The 11,673-nt window shown below is 43.2% G+C and overlaps 1 protein-coding gene and 1 long non-coding RNA gene across 2 annotated transcripts; one reads left to right on the plus strand and one right to left on the minus strand.

The window, feature by feature from the left end:
- Window positions 1-1,096: 1,096 nt before the first annotated feature.
- MRPL15 (mitochondrial ribosomal protein L15) lies at window positions 1,097-6,621 on the minus strand. Its single transcript, XM_081497912.1, has 5 exons — window positions 6,458-6,621; window positions 5,765-5,919; window positions 5,078-5,243; window positions 2,795-2,918; window positions 1,097-2,363 (listed from the first exon to the last, which is right to left on the minus strand). The coding sequence occupies exons 1-5, from the start codon at window positions 6,563-6,565 to the stop codon at window positions 2,026-2,028; spliced, it is 891 nt and encodes a 296-aa protein (XP_081354038.1). The 5' UTR covers window positions 6,566-6,621; the 3' UTR covers window positions 1,097-2,025.
- An 82-nt stretch (window positions 6,622-6,703) lies between these two features.
- Window positions 6,704-11,636, plus strand: LOC145509334 (uncharacterized). The gene is made up of 2 exons (XR_014056007.1): window positions 6,704-7,149; window positions 8,115-11,636. It is a non-coding gene; the product is annotated as an uncharacterized LOC145509334 (long non-coding RNA).
- The last annotated feature ends 37 nt before the right edge of the window (window positions 11,637-11,673 follow it).

The raw sequence follows: 11,673 nt of genomic DNA on the forward strand, positions 1-11,673 counted from the left end.
TGGTGTCTGGTCCTTCATCACCACTCTCCTTCAAAAACGTCAGTCTTACCCAGACTGATGAATTAATCAACTTAGTTTTATAACTTACTGAACACAATAGTGAATATACCATTAAGCACATGCTTTTGTATGCTCAGTCATGCTCGACTCTTTTGCAACTTCATGGATTGTAGCCAACCAGGTCCTGTGTCCATGGAATTCTCCAGGCAAGAATACTGGAATGGGTTGCCATTTCTCCCTCCAAGAGATCTTCCTGACCCAGGAATCAAACCTGCGTATCCTGCACCTCCTTGCATTAGCAGGTGGATTCTTAACCACTGAGCCACCTTGGAAGCCCCTACTATTAAGCACAGAAACAATGAATTCTGCACTTTTTTGGATGTTTGTCTAATTTAAGTCAAGCAACCTCAGAGTTGAAGTTTGGTCAATACCCAAAGAGGCGTCAACCCCCACTGCTGGTTGTCAACATTCCCATTCGTGATTCACCCATCACAATAGGGTTTTTCAGCTGAGAAAACAAACTGCCGAAGAAAAGACTTCAGCCCCTTGTGTTAGAAAAGGGCTGCAGCCAAGCTTTGGCCAATGGGATGGATGTAGTGCAGGTTCTGTGTGGCAGCTTCTAGACTCGTCTTGGGGAAAGTGGCTCCATGTGGATCGTATTTGGGTCACAAAGATGCACCTCTCTCTTTAGGGCTGGGGGAACCAGGGACGGGGAGACCAGTCGACCCTACAGTGATCACCACACTTCACTTGAGAGAACAAGAAACCTGATTTCATTCAAGCCACTGGGACCCAGGGCTTCAATCAGTGGAGCCAAATCTGATCCCAGCACCACCAACTCTGTCACCGGGTATCCTGGAAAAACAAAAGCATGTTTTTAAACTGCTGCCTATCCTCTGAAATTCACAGGTGACTATCAGAGAAGGTAATCCTAGTACTGATTCTTGTGAGTTCTGGGTACTATGAAATAGCTTAATAACAAGCCAAACTAAATAATCCTGGATAAACTGAAGTATCTTGATACATAAATTACTTTATCAATTGAGTATTAGACCAGCAATATTTGAGGTAGATAAGTTAACAAAATAATGCACTGTTTAGGTTTTTAAAATTTTTTTTAATAAAATAAAAAGGAATCATTTTAACTCTACTGTAGAATTATCATGAATTATTCAAGATTTAATTGCATCAGGATAAATTAAGCTTCCACCTGGTTAAGATACAACAGATCTTTGCAAGACTAAGTAAGCTTACTGACCACTGAATCTTTTACATTAACAGTTTAATTTTCACGTTACCAACTGTTCTTATGGCTTATATAACCATTGACCGTTTTCTTCAAAATCATTTAAAATGACTGAAAAACAAAGGTTTCCAAAGTCCAGCAAATAAGCAAAATTATATCAATTAGAACATTTACCTTCTTCAAAGAAAAAAAATGTTAATGGCTTGATCATTTTTGACAGCTCTGCCCGAGTTGAGAAAAGTGAATTCACTTGGAATTTTCATTTCAATCTCTTACCAGCAAATACTGCAATACTTAGAAACTATTCACCAGCCTTACACTTACATCCAACATCTTCATCAGTCTGGGTTGAAGGCTTGCTGTCTCAGCTCGGGGTAAGAGGTTCCTCAGGGCTAACCAAGAGGCACACCAGTTCATCAGCAGCCCTCGGACCCCGACCTAGCGGACAACGAAGCAAGCCCAGCCCATCTGCAATCATTCTGATTTGCAACAATAAGACCTGAATGGGAAGATGATGGAAAACTCAAGGGAAAATGGTCTACGAGCCGCCCGCTCCCTCAGGCACCATGCCAGCAAGCTCGTGCTGCTGAGACACACACAGATCCACATCTTCCAAGCAGTCCTTGCTTACTGTATTTTTAATTTTGATTAAAAAAAAAAAAGATGATTACACAGAAAACATCATCCTCCGCAGAAACACAAACTGAGCCAATGCAATAGGAAACACGTGTCACCGCTCCTTCCAGTGCCCTCCTACCACTGGCTCCCCTGGACGGAGCTCAGGAGCTGTAGTACTCAAGCAGCTTCTCATCCGTAGGTTTCAGAATCTTCTTGTCTGCCATGTTCACCACCCATCCGGGAGCCAGACCAAAGAAAATCTGCCTTGGATCCTTCCGAGTACTGAGCATTTTGAAGAGTTCGTCTTTAGTGATGTCAGGTAAAATATAGCCATACTTCTTGGCGAGCTCCAGCCTCGCTTTGGGAAATCTGGCAGGATCCGCCAGGTAGCCTCGATTTCTCGCATCAGTGTAGTAGGGCACTAGTGCCTCGGGTGGGAGCATCCGCTTGGGAATAGGTTGTCCACGGAGAAAGAATGGGATGGGTTTGCACAGAATTTCTAAAAAACATTTTTAATAAAGAGAGACACGCAAATACTGGCGATATATATACTGGTTTTCTCTTAATGATATTCTTTTAGTTATTAAAGTATTTCCAAGATGAGAGCTTAATTTCAAAAACTTTTTTTTTTTTTAACTTAGTAGACTTAAGTAAACAAATGGAGACACTTGATCTTCAAAAGTTTGCATCTTGAAGGTCAAAGCCACTCCTGGATTACCAACAATTAGTGAATTTCTAAACATACGGTATTTAAGCTCCAGGTTTTTTTTTTCCTAAAAAATTTTTTGACATACTAGCTGAGGTTTATCAGAAGATGGAGCTCCACCAGCCACACCATTAGCAGAAATTCCCAAAACAAAAACCAAGGTGTCTGAACAAGTCAAACCCTGGTGAGGCAGTCGGCACAAGGCCCCGAGAGGACAAGCTTACCCAGGCTTCGCGGGTCGTAGAAGGCGGTTGTGACGACACCCCCATTCTTCTCAATGGCGGCAATGGCCAGCTCAGAAGCCAGCTGAACTTCGATGTTAACTTTTGCCTTAAAGGTGTCAGCGCCCTGTCACCCGTCAAAACAAAATGTGTGAGGAGATGGCTGGGCTACCAGCAAACTGATCATGAGGGCCTCCTCCCCGCCCTGTTTTCTCCTCCGGAGTGCTAGAGCCCAACAGCTACTCCTACACTTTAACGCCTCTGCTTTGAGGTCCTATCAAACACCACCAAATTGTTCCTCATTTCTTTAGGCCACCCTATTTTCCCAGTTTTCATTCCCTAAGAGCAGGGATGATAAGACTTCCATTTTACATATTCAGCAGGCACCAACATAAGCACCATTCCCAACACCTCCTTAACAGCAGATTGTTTAGCTCTCAAAACAACCCTAAACCAACAGAATTACTGTGACACCAATGCCATAGATGGTGGCACAGAGAGCCTGGGCAACTTGCCCAAGAACATAAAGCAAGGGAGTCTAGTCCCAGTGGCTGCGTTCCTAACCACAACATTATGTCATGTGATACAGACAGAAACTTACCTTCCTGACCCACAAGTAAGCTAGAGGCCAAGAGATGGTTAAACAGGGGGACAAGCATGCTGGAGCCAAGGGAAGAACAAAATACCTGAGCTCTGGAAGGGACCAGCCCTCTTGAGCAGAAAGAGGCAGACAATGGAAGTAAAAATAGTTCTGAACTTTTTAAAGTCCTGTCTTTGGTCACTTTCATTAGGCCTAATTTCAAAACAGATTCTGACAAAAATAAAAAGATGGTGGCACTACCATTCTTTTTACAGTGGTAAAAATTTTTTTTGCTATTTTCGTGTGGTTGAAACAAGGTGGTTCCCAGTTTCAAAATATTCCATCAATTCTAAGACATATTTCTCCCATCTGATACTGGTAGGCATTTTTACAATCAATGGGACCTTTGACTCAATAAAACAAGGTCTTGCCACATTACTTGACATTTCTGATTACTATTCCATAGACTGCTTAACCATTTCCCTGTCTTTGGGCACTGGTGTTAGTTTCAGCATTTTCAGTGCTGCAAGAAGCCTATTTAGCATTTCTTTGTATCATTTAAGTTTCTTTTATCTTGTTTTACCTGAGGACACGTGTTCCTAAATTGGGGATTTTATGCTGAAAAGATCAAAACCATCTTATTACCCAATACTGATTGCAAATCTGAAATCCAGAAAAGGGCAACTGGTTTACAAAGCTGTAAATAATGAGTAACTGTACATACTCAACCAACAGATTTCAGAATGATTTCTGCTGGTTTAATAGACATATGTCCAAAGCTGTTGGGATGTGCAGTATAAGGTCTCATGAGGTCATGGGTTTTTCCGTATGTTACTTTATAACCGTGTTCCTTGATATGCCTAAAGTAGAATACTGAGGCTTAATCCTGTATTTGGTATTCTCTCTTCAAATCATTTATTTGGAAAACTTTTATCGACAAGTTTACTTTTTCAAAGGTCTGAAAGGTTTTCTCATAAACTATGCTTCCCTCTAGTGGACATTAAGTTACTTACACAGCGACCAACTATTATTGAGACAGAACAAAAAGGGGGTGGGGAGTGTTAGTTGATTAGCAATGTACAGGTTCATTTGCCTTTGAAAACTGCTGGCCAACTTCTCTAAATAGAAAACCTCTTCCCTACACTCAGACCTGGATTTCATTCATCCCTTTCTTCCATAAATACTGAGTGACTATCACAAGCCAGTATTTCCAATGTTGAAAATACAGTGATGAGTCAAAGCACCTGCTCTCAAAAAAACTGACATGACAGTGAGGAAGACAATGAAAAATGCATGCACTGCTTGGTAATAAATATCAGGTGTTCATATATTCAAAGAAAAACCCTTTTGGGCACAATTAGGCAGACCGTCAGATACGAGAGTGTTCCTTTATAAAGAACATGTCCATAATAAAAATAATTTAAGCCTTAAATAATTTGGAAGGTAAAAAAAATTAAAAAGATCTTCCTACTAGGATGACATCTGAACAGAGAACCAAGGAGAGTGAGGGAGCAAGCTGAATGGATACACAGGAAGAACACCCCATGACAAGGGAACAGTGGCTTTCTAAAACCACAACTGAATATAACACAATCAACCATTACATAATGGTTACAGATAAAAATAAAGGAGGCACAGTGTTGATTATATGGAAATCAGAAACAGTCATCTACAAAACTCCAAAAAAAAATCTAATTCAGACTTACCTCCTCTACCAGCTGGACTCCATAGTCCCTTTTAGATGGCTGGATGGTAACACCTCGCCCGTTGACCAGCTGGGTTAAGTCAATAGGTTGTGTGGGATCAACACGGCCCAGGTCAATCAGGTACTGCAGCCTGTTGAGACTCAAAGGCTGATACTGGCGTCTGAAGCTACAAAAAAAGTAACAACAGACGGAAAACTCAGCCAGACTTATCTTCCTGTAAGACCTCCAGATGAACGCAGAGCTCTATCCTGTGCTTTCCTGCATCAATTTAGATAGTTTAAAATAAAACTCCTGCATTTACTTCGCTCATTTATACAAATAAATATATGGGAAATTTAACAAACTATCTGAATTACACATTAATGGAACTCAAAGTAAGAGCAGTTACCATTTACTGGGTGACAACAGTGGGCCAGAGTTTCAAACAAAATCATTCTAAACCTCCAGAGCATGCACCATTACCTCCATTTTGCAGGTCTGAGTACAACCTCTGGCTTTTTTCCTCTACTAAGTCAGGCTAAACTTCATTACCAAAAATGGTTCAAAGGAAGGGTAGCAAAAGTTTGCTTTAAAGAAGTGGATTTAAATTTCTACCAAGCTAGCGTTTGGTGATTCTCAGAATCACAAATTTTTACACTAAGAAGCAAAACAAAGCAAAAAAAAAAAACACAAACAAAGCAAACTTACCTGTGTCCTTCATTAAACCCGTATTTTGGGATTCGAAGGTAAAATGGAGTCTGGCCTCCTTCAAAGCCCAGCCGGGGCCGGGTTCCTCTCTGCCGTTCTCCCTTGTGGCCCCTGCCACACTTCCTACCTCTTCTCTGACCTCTTCGTCGTCTTTCCTGGAAGGAGAGAAGAATGTTTTATGAGCCGCAGATGCACTTTTTAAATTGTATTTCACCTCTGCGCTCTGTTGGTAAGGCCCTCATTCATCCTGACAGCCAGCAACGGGCCAAACCCACTACGTGCCAGGCACCACTCGAACTGCTCTGAGGTCAAGACACCAAACTATAAAGAAAACTTTTTTCTTACTTCGCGAAAGCAACCAGTTGATTTTTAAGGTGACAGTATGTCCATAACAGCTTTTCTAGCTGTGTTCTGTGACTTGCAGAACGTAAAATATCTTTCCCTTGAAGATAAAGGTATAATGGAAAAGCACTTCATGCTAACCCAATATTGAATGAGACAACCATCTGCACTTCCTGCGACCTCGCTCCCCGCCCAGGTTAACGTGATTACTCCTCTAAACCCGAACGTGAGAGCTGGGACTACGGGGGCAGGCTTTCCGAATCACTCAAGAGCAGGGGCTCACAGGCCCCTCTTTCCCGCAGCGCCTCTAGACCCGAGACCCCAGGACTCCCGCGCCATCCCCAGCCTTACCGGTTTCCTGGAGCCCGGGTTCGGCCTCAGGTTAGCCAGGCTCACACGAGGCAGGGCCCGAAGCAGGTCCAGGGCCCGGGGCCCTGCGCCCCGCACTGGGCCGGCCATGACCCGCTTGCATGAGACGCCGCAAGGGTGCCTGGCATTGAGACCCACGTGATCTCAGGCTCTGCTTTACGGCCGCGGCCCCGGCCCCGTCGTGCAGCAGGCGCGCAGCGCCGCCGGCCGCGGGGCACGCCGGGAGCCGGTCTCCATCCAGGCTGCGGCGGTTACGCTAGGCTACCTTCTCCGAGCTGAGCTGGCTTTGTGTTTAGTTCTTTGGGGATGGGACCGTATTTTGAAAGATCGTGCCTTGTTCTTGGCTTGGAATGTGCTGCATTTTCTTTCGCCGCACAAACACGCTTTGAAACGCCGCGCGTTGTAGGACTTGGTGTCACTGTGTGTTCTGAGAGGCAGGGTCTGCTCCGAGCGCCACGTGTAGCCCAGAATAGGATACTCGGCGCGGAAGTTCCGGTTTGGAGCTGGGAGCTGGGCTGATTATACGCCCTGTCAACTGAAGAATTGCACAACACAGAGCTGTGAGTTATTTGGGGCAAAATGAGAGCTATAGCCTAGAAGACAGCCACTCAGCTCTGAGAAGCAGTTCCGAAGAGGTAGGGGGGGAATGTCGGCTTATATGTTATTTTAGTAGAGTCAGGAGTCATTGGAAAAGACCCTGATGCTGGGAAAGATTGAAGGCAGGAGGAGAAGGGGACGACAGAGGATGAGATGGTTGGATGGCGTCACCGACTGGATGGACATGACATGAGTTTGAGCAAGCTCCTGGAGTTGGTGATGGACAGGGAAGCCTGGCGTGCAAAGCTGGACACGTCTGAGCGACTGAAATGAGTGGAGTCAAGCACATTTTGCAGAGGCTCCTGCTAATAAGGAGGAGCAGGTGTCCCCTTTAGTGATTTCACTGCTTTTCTAGACACAAGGAAAGTCAAGAATTTGGGCTTGTAAAATCTGAAAATATCTGAATATATGAAGGCCTGTTCTGCCAGTTTTTCCCAGAACACAGATGCCTCACTCCTGATCTCAGACCTGAACTCTGAGGTGAGGGGAGTGTTGAAGGACAGGGGCTGCAGTGGCTCCTGACTTCATCCTTGTAGAGGCAGAGAGTGAGTGCCTTTCAGTTGGCAACCCTGAGATATGAGAATAATACCCAGAGTCGAGCTATCACCAATGGCTGGCTGGTACCAACCTGTGCTTAAGACTCAAACTCGGCACCCCATCCAAGTGCGCTTGTGCTGCTCTGACCAAGTCAGATGCTGACTTCACCTGCTGTTAATGAAGGAGCAGCACTGAGCACTTGGTTTGCGTCAGTAGCATGCAGAGCCACCCTGGCTTGATTCATCAACTAAACCACCGGTTGTCGGGTAGATGTTATTGACAGATTTGGCAAGGCCGGTTCAGTTCAGTTCAGTTGCTCAGTCGTGTCCGACTCTTTGCGACCCCATGAATCGCAGCACGCCAGGCCTCCCTGTCCATCACCAACTCCTGGAGTTTACCCAAACCCACGTCCATCGAGTCAGTGATGCCATCCAACCATCTCATCCTCTGTCGTCCCCTTCTCCTGCCTCCAATCCTTCCCAGCATTAGGGTCTTTTCCAATGAGTCGACTCTTCGCATGAGGTGGCCAAAGTATTGGAGTTTCAGCTTCAACATCAGTCCTTCCAATGAACACCCAGGACTGATCTCCTTTAGGATGGACTGGTTGGATCCCCTTGCAGTCCAAGGGACTCTCAAATACATTACATTGTTTTCACTCAGAAATATCAGCTTCTCTATTTTTGTCTTAAATGAGTGTGATACAGACCATGCCCCTTTCTTTTACTGTTCTTTTTATGTTTCACCGTCTTGCTGGCGGGTTGTTCCCACTGGTGATCACAAGTAGTGAAGGTGGAAATAAATTTTTTTGGAGGGCAGCTCTTTCTATGTTTAGCTAAGCCTTTTTGAAGTTATTTTAAATCAAGTGTAAAAAACGAAAGGGAATTCCCTGGCGGTTCAGTGGCTAAGATTCTGAGTTTTCACTGCTTGGCCTGGGGTTCCAGCTTTGGTCAGGGAACTAAGATCCCACAAGTTGCATGTGTTGGGGCAAAAAAAAAAACTACAGAAAAAGTTGCATTCATTCCTTTATTTGAGCAATCTTTGAGCAAGATATTGAACTTGTTACAAAAATATACATGGACAAAGTCAAAAGTTTTGTTCCCAGATTATTTGACGGGAAGGGAGATCTTCCTAAAATTAGTACTTTTGAAAAGTTAAAAAAAAGCCTTTTGTAAAGCTAATAGCACAAATACTTTCAAGAGGGAGGGGACATATGTACACCTGTAGCTGATTCATGCTGATATGTGGCAGAAAACAACAAAATTCTGTAAAGCAATTATCCTTCAATTGAAAAATTAATTAAAAAAATGCAAATATGTGAGTTCTCTAAAACAGTATGAAGATACAAGACCAGACTCTATTTATAAATATAGAAAGAAATATAGTGAAAAAATAAAAGCTAGTTCCTGACTTTAAGGCTTCTCAGTTCAATATATTTCATCATCTTTCTGTTAGAAATTTCATACTTCTGGGAAGAAAATTGCAAAATATGTTGCAAAATGCGTCCTAATATCTGGAAAGAAGCACAAATTTCCCCCTTATCTAGAAAAATCATAGTTTTCACTAAGTAATGAGCTTCTGGGTGAGTGTTCATTCCAATATTGTTTTTTATCATCAAACAAATTTCTGTTGAATAAATGAGATAACAGGAAACAAAACAGTGTGCTGCACTTCTGGGAAGTAGATGCTTTTTGTTGTATAGGTTATGTAATGTTATTGGTGGACATTGGTTAATAATACTAGAAGTAATAATTGTTCGTGGTTAGCTGTAGACTCCAATTTATCCCATAGCAACATGTTGACCAAGCATATAAAAGTGAAAATAATTTGATGAGCCTCACCTATGTTTTAAGAATGTAAAATTAAGGATGTGTGGTGAATAAATCTAAGTCATTGATCTTTATGCCTATAGAAGTTTTACATCATCATCATTGCAGGATAATGTTTATTAAGCACCCACATGCTCGGGGTGTTGTGCTAGCCTCTGTTTAAATCACACATTAAGGAGACCTTGTAATAAGAAAACACCTCAGCAACTATTTAAGTTCATCCTGACTCCAGCCCTGGTTAATAGTGACCACTGAGTCATAAAAGAATGATGTGGGACTTCCCTGGCAGTCTGGTGGTTAAGACTCCAGGCTCCCACTTCAGAGGACACGGGTTTGATTCATGGTGGGAGAAATAAGATCCCACATGATGATCATTAAAAATTAAACCAGCATGAAATATGGATTTTCGGGGGATAAATTTGACAAAAAATTAGGCCGATGGGGCTTCCCTGGTACCTCAGTTGGTAAAGAATCTGTCGGCAATGCAGGAGACCCCAGTTTGATTCCTGGGTCAGGAAGATCCCCTGGAGAAGGGATAGGCTACGCACTCCAGTATTGTGCTTTCATTGTAGCTAAGCTGGTAAAGAATTTGCCTGCAACGCGGGAGACCTGGGTTCGATCCCTGGGTTGGGAAGATCCCCTAGAGAAGGGAATGGCTGCCCACTCCAGTATTCTGGCCTGGAGAATTCCATGGACTGTATAGTCCAAGGGGATGCAAAGAGCTGGACACGACTGATCGACTTCACACTATTCAGGTCTATATGATGTAAAGTATAAAACATTACTGACAGAAATCCAACATTGCCAAAATTAATATCTATCGGTTCTTAGAAGTTTCAGTTGCCAGATTTCCTCAACTTGGTCTGTAGACTCACGAGCATCTCAATGAAAATCCCAAAAGCCACACTCCTTTTTTTTTTTTTTAATCAGCATCAATTTAAGAGTTTTGAGAGCCCACAAAATTCTCAGCACGCAGATTCAGGACAAGAATGATTGGAAAAAAAAAAAACAGTATGAATAAGACCTTCAACTTTCAGCATTCTGGCTATTATTAATGTGAAGGTTTGTTTGTTTGTTTGTTTTAAGATCTTTGCTCACTATCTTCCTTACCCTGGACTCCCTAAGGATTGTTAAAAACAAAATTCAAACTGGGGCTCCGTAACAACCTAGAAAGCTGGGATGGGGGGGGGGAGGTGGGACGGATGTTCAAGTGGGAGGCGACATGGGTAAACCTATGGCTGATTCATGTTGATGTCTGGTAGAAACCAATGCAATACTGTAAAGCAATTGTCCTTCAGTTTAAAAAAAAAAAACATAACTTCAACTGAGTAAATTAAAAATTAATAGCTTTATGCAACCATTCATGAGTTGGGCAGCATCCCATATGGCAAGTAGAAAGGAGGTCTGAGGAGCTGCACAGACAGGACTTTTACAGGCAGAAAGAAGGTGGAAACAAGTTCAGTTCAGTCGCTCAGTTGTGTTCGACTCTTGGCGACCCCATGGACTGCAGCATGCCAGGCTTCCCTGTCCATCACCAGCTCCCAGAGGTTGCTCAAAGTCATGTCCATCCAGTCAGTGGTTCATCCAACCATCTCATCCTCTGTCGTCCCCTTTTCCTCCTGCCTTCAATCTTTCCCAGCATCAGGGTCTTTTCCAATGAGTCGGCCCTTCGCATTAGATGGCCAAAGTACTTCAGCACCAGTCCTTCCAGTGAATATTCAGGATTGATTTCCTTTAGGATTGACTGGTTGGATCTCCTTGCAGTCCAAGAGACTCTCAAGAGTCTTCTCCAATACCATAGTTCAAAAGCATCAGTTCTTCTGCGCTCAGCTTTCACATCCATACATGACTATTGGAAAAACCATAGCTTTGACTAGAAGGACCTTTGTCAGCCAAGTAATGTCTCTGCTTTTTAATGTGCTATCTAGGATGGTCATGGTTTTTCTTCCAAGGAGCAAGTGTCTTAATTTCATGGCTGCAGTGACCATCTGCTGTGATTCTTGGAGCCCCCAAAAATAAAGTCTGCCACTGTTTCTGTTGTTTCCCCATCTATTTGCCATGGAGTGATGGGACCGGATGCCATGATATTAGTATTTTGAATGTTGAGTTTTAAGCCAACTTTTTCACTCTCCTCTTTCACTTTCATCAAGAGGGAGCAGATTAACTCATTTTCGGGGGGAGATGGAAGGGATCCTATCAGGCTCTTTAACTCCCTCATGCCCACCAGGAAATTCCAGA

Source organism: Giraffa tippelskirchi, chromosome 6, assembly GCF_054371585.1.
Source record: "Giraffa tippelskirchi isolate mGirTip1 chromosome 6, T2T-mGirTip1v1.2.pri, whole genome shotgun sequence".
NCBI classification, from domain to species: Eukaryota; Metazoa; Chordata; class Mammalia; order Artiodactyla; family Giraffidae; genus Giraffa; species Giraffa tippelskirchi.